This window comes from Macrobrachium nipponense, chromosome 11 (genome assembly GCF_015104395.2).
Source record: "Macrobrachium nipponense isolate FS-2020 chromosome 11, ASM1510439v2, whole genome shotgun sequence".
Lineage (NCBI taxonomy): Eukaryota > Metazoa > Arthropoda > Malacostraca > Decapoda > Palaemonidae > Macrobrachium > Macrobrachium nipponense.
Window position 1 is genome coordinate 47,274,965 of NC_061087.1, and position 5,000 is coordinate 47,279,964.

Genomic DNA, 5,000 nt, shown 5'->3' on the forward strand with positions numbered 1-5,000 from the left:
GTAATTGTTGGTTTTGGAGACAGGAACATCAACCCAACCTCGACTCCGGTAGGTTTTGTAGTGCTTTTGGACAGCCGTAGCCAATCTATAAGTCATATCACATTTTCCGTTGATTCCAATACAATATATCGAGCGAACAATGTGCCTTTAACATCTAATTCGCTCTACCTCGGTTTAATATTTTTCTTTATATGCTTAACGAAGGGAATTTTTTCTCGTAATAGATTTGCCTGGACCAATGGGCGGCGGAAACCTAGGGACCTTTCAAACCATTTGGAACGTCATGAAATTTTTCCTACAACCACCACCGCGAGAGGTTTAAAAGTTATGTTCGCCTCTCACCCTCATATACCTTTCCTAGCGCAAGTTAAGGGTTAGTTGGTGGAGACAACATCAACCCACCTCGACTCCGGTAGTGTTTGTAGTGCTTTTGACAGCACGTAGCCAATCTATAAGTCATATCACATTTCCGTGATTCATATACATATATCGAGCTACAATGTCCTTTAATATCTAATTCGCTCTACCTCGGAATTAATATATTTTCATATATGCTTAACCGAAGGGGAATTTTTTCTCGATAATAGATTTGCCTGGACCAGGGCGCGAACCTATGGATCCTTTCAAACCCAGGAACGTCAGTGAAGCTTTTCCTACTACACCACCGCGAGAGGTTAAAAGTTCATGTCGCCTCTCACCCTCATATACCTTTCGCGCGCAGGTAATTAGTTGGTTTGGAGACACATCAACCCACCTCGACTCCCGGTAGTGTTTGTAGTGCTTTTGACAGCACGTAGCCAATCTATAAGTCATATCACATTTCCGATGATTCATATACATATATCGAGCTACAATGTCCTTTAATATCTAATTCGCTCTACCCTCGGAATTAAATTATTTTCATATAGCTTAACCGAAGGGAATTTTTTCTCGATAATAGATTTTGCCTGGAACCAAGGGCCGAACCTATATTTCAAGAAAACCACAAGGAACGTCAGTGAACTTTTCCCTACTACACCACCGGAGAGGTTAAAAGTTCATGTCGCCTCTCCCCACATATACCTTTCGCGCCGCGGTAATTAGTTGGTTTTGGAGACCAACTCCCAACCCACCTCGACTCCGGTAGTGTTTGTAGTACTTTTGACAGCACGGTCCATCCTCTAAGTCATAACATTTTCCGTGATTCATATACTATTCGAGCTACAATGTTCCCTTTAATAGCTAATTCGCTCTAAACCTCGGAATTAATATATTTTCCTATATGCTTAACCGGAAAGGGGAATTTTTTTTTCTCGATAAAGATTTCCTGGACCAGGGCGCGAACCTATGGATCCTTTCAAACCCAGGAACGTCAGTGAAGCTTTTCTACTACACCACCACCGCGAGAGGTTAAAAGTTCATGTCGCCTCTCACCCTCATATACCTTTCGCGCGCAGGTAATTAGTTGGTTTGGAGACAACATCAACCCACCTCGACTCCGGTAGTGTTTGTAGTGCTTTTGACAGCACGTAGCCAATCTATAAGTCATATCACATTTCAGTGATTCATATACATATATCGAGCTACAATGTCCTTTAATATCTAATTCGCTCTACCTCGGAATTAATATATTTTCATATATGCTTAACCGAAGGGGAATTTTTTCTCGATAATAGATTTGCCTGGACCCAGGGCGTGCGAACCTATGGATCCTTTCAACCCAGGAACGTCAGTGAAGCTTTTCCTACTACACCACCGCGAGAGGTTAAAAGAAAATTCATGTCGCCTCTCACACTCATATACCTTTCGCGCGCAGGTAATTAGTTTGGTTTGGAGACAACACACCCACCTCGACTCCGGTAGTGTTTGTAGTTGCTTTGACAGCACGTAGCCAATCTATAAGTCATATCCACATTCCGTGATTTCATAACAAATATATCGAGCTACAATGTCCCGTTAATATCTAATTTCGCTCATACCTCGAAAATTAAATTTATTTTTCATATATGCTTAACCGAAGGGGAAGAAATTTTTTCGCGATAAATAGATTTGCCTGGGACCAGGGCGCGAACCTATGGAATCCTTTCAAACCCAGGAACGTCAGTGAAGCTTTTCCTACATACCACCGTGAGAGGGTTTAAAAGTTCATGTCGCCTCTCACCCTCATATTAATTCCGAGGTAGAGCGAATTAGATATTAAAGAACATTGTAGCTCGATATATGTATATGAATCACGGAAATGTGATATGACTTATAGATTGGCTACGTGCTGTCAAAAGCACTACAAACACTACGGAGTCGAGGTGTTGATGTTGTCTCCAAACCAACTATTACCTGCGCGCGAAAGGTATTGAGGGTGAGAGGCGCCATGAACTTTAACCTCTCTCGGTGGTGTAGTAGGAAAAGCTTCACTGACGTTCCTGGGTTTGAAAGGATCCATAGGTTCGCGCCCTGGTCCAGGCAAATCTATTATCGAGAAAAAATTCCCCTTCGGTTAAGCATATATGAAAATATATTAATTCCGAGGTAGAGCGAATTAGATATTAAAGGACATTGTAGCTCGATATATGTATATGAATCACGGAAATGTGATATGACTTATAGATTGGCTACGTGCTGTCAAAAGCACTACAAACACTACCGGAGTCGAGGTGGGTTGATGTTGTCTCCAAACCAACTAATTACCTGCGCGCGAAGGATATGAGGTGAGAGGCGACATGAACTTTTAACCTCTCGCGGTGGTGTAGTAGGAAAAGCTTCACTGACGTTCCCTGGGTTTTGAAAGGATCCATAAGGTTTCGCGCCAAATGGTCCAGGCCAAAATCTAATTATCGGAGAAAAAATTTCCCCTTCGGTTAAGCATATATGGAAAAAATAAATTATTGTAATTCCGAGGTAGATAGAGAATAGAATTAGATTTAAAGGCATTGTAGCTCGATATATGTATATGAATCACGGAAATGTGATATGACGTTATAGATTGGCTACGTGCTGTCAAAAGCACTACAAACACTACCGGAGTCGAGGTTGATGTTGTCTCCAAACCAACTAATTACCTGCGTCGCGAAAGGTAATAGTGAGGGTGAGAGGCGACATGAACTTTTACCTCTCGCGGTGGTGTAGTAGGAAAAGCTTCACTGACGTTCCTGGGTTTGAAAGGATCCATAGGTTCGCGCCCTGGTCCAGGCAAATCTATTATCGAGAAAAAATTCCTCTTCGGTTAAGCATATATGAAAATATATTAATTCCGAGGTAGAGCGAATTAGATATTAAAGGACATTGTAGCTCGATATATGTATATGAAGCACGGAAATGTGATATGACTTATAGATTGGCTACGTGCTGTCAAAAGCACTACAAACACTACCGGAGTCGAGGTGGGTTGATGTTGTCTCCAAACCAACTAATTACCTGCGCGCGAAAGGTATATGAGGGTGAGAGGCGACATGAACTTTTAACCTCCCGCGGTGGTGTAGTAGGAAAAGCTTCACTGACGTTCCTGGGTTTGAAAGGATCCATAGGTTCGCGCCCTGGTCCAGGCAAATCTATTATCGAGAAAAAATTCCCCTTCGGTTAAGCATATATGAAAATATATTAATTCCGAGGTAGAGCGAATAGATATTAAAGGACATTGTACTCGATATATGTATATAATCACGGAAATGTGATATGACTTATAGATTGGCTACGTGCTGTCAAAAGCCACTACAAACACTACCGGAGTCGAGGTGGGTTGATGTTGTCTCCAAACCAACTAATTACCTGCGCGCGAAAGGTATATGAGGGTGAGAGGCGACCATGAACTTATTAACCTCTCGCTTTGGTGTAGTAGGAAAAGCTTCACTGACGTTCCTGGGTTTGAAAGGATCCATAGGTTTGCGCCCTGGTCCAGCAAATCTTATTATCGAGAAAAAATTCCCCTTCGGTTTTAAGCATATATGAAATATATTAATTCCTAGGTAGAGCGAATTAGATATTAAAGGACATTGTAGCTCGATATATGTATATGAATCACGGAAATGTGATATGACTTATATATAATATATATATATATATATATATATATAATATATATATATATATATATATATATATATATATATATATATAATCAAATACTGAAAAGTAAGAGAGATATGCATTATGAAATTTCACAGAATTATAGGTACCACTATCTTTTTACAAGCTACACTATACTGAAATGCTTATAATGGTTAATATTGATCATCCACCAAAAAGAAAAAAGAAAATGAAATAAAAGAAACTCACGCATCTGCAAAGTGAACATCAGTGGGTATGAATCTTCTTGCAATTGGGAGGCCAATGTCCAGGGAAGTTTTTAAACTGAAGATTCCTGGTAAACTTCCCTGAACACTTGATTGTGTTACTAGATTTCCTTTGGACATTTCAATCCTAGTCCTGGGATATATTTCTATGACAGGCGTTCTACGTAGTGGGTGTCCATGCGTCCATCTACCCGTCGTTATCATTTTGTGAAACGTCGGTTGTTGTGCGTTAATTAATGGTCTCAGCGTCGGATGTTTCAGAATCTGTGCATGGTTTTTTTCTGGGGAAAAGTCAGTGTCCAATGATATATTCTGAAGGACTGTCACTGGATGACCCTGAGTGATCAGGCCGTTCATCTCAACTGCGGTATTGTTTTCCCAGCTTTTCGGAATGGTTGGACCGTAAAACTGCATCAGTGCTGCCAAAAGCTCATCATTCAGCACCAGATAGCCAGCATCCTCTAGACTAGAGCAGATTCCCTTCAATGTGTTGAGGTCTAATGTAAACCATGATCCCTCTGGGCAGGCACCTGCTCCCTGTGGAGTAAAAAGAAAGGTACAATACATCTTAGAAGATGAGCACTTTAGTCCCTGTTATTGTAATCATTTGGAATATACATACATTAGTGTTGAAAGCTACATTAGTTAGTAATCAAGCACGGAAGAGAAGCAGGTGATATCAGTGATATTACATCCTTGCCAGTAATAAAAATGCATTCCTATAGGCTTGGACAC

The 5,000-nt window shown here is 40.8% G+C and overlaps 1 protein-coding gene across 1 annotated transcript in view; it reads right to left on the minus strand.

Annotated features, from left to right (window-relative positions):
• LOC135205742 (uncharacterized) overlaps positions 1 to 5,000 on the minus strand; it is a 142,651-nt gene that overhangs the window by 34,301 nt on the left and 103,350 nt on the right. The window contains exon 7 of the mRNA XM_064236844.1: positions 4,249 to 4,802. Coding sequence (XP_064092914.1) covers positions 4,249 to 4,802 — 554 coding nt within the window. The remainder of the gene's footprint in view (positions 1 to 4,248; positions 4,803 to 5,000) is intronic.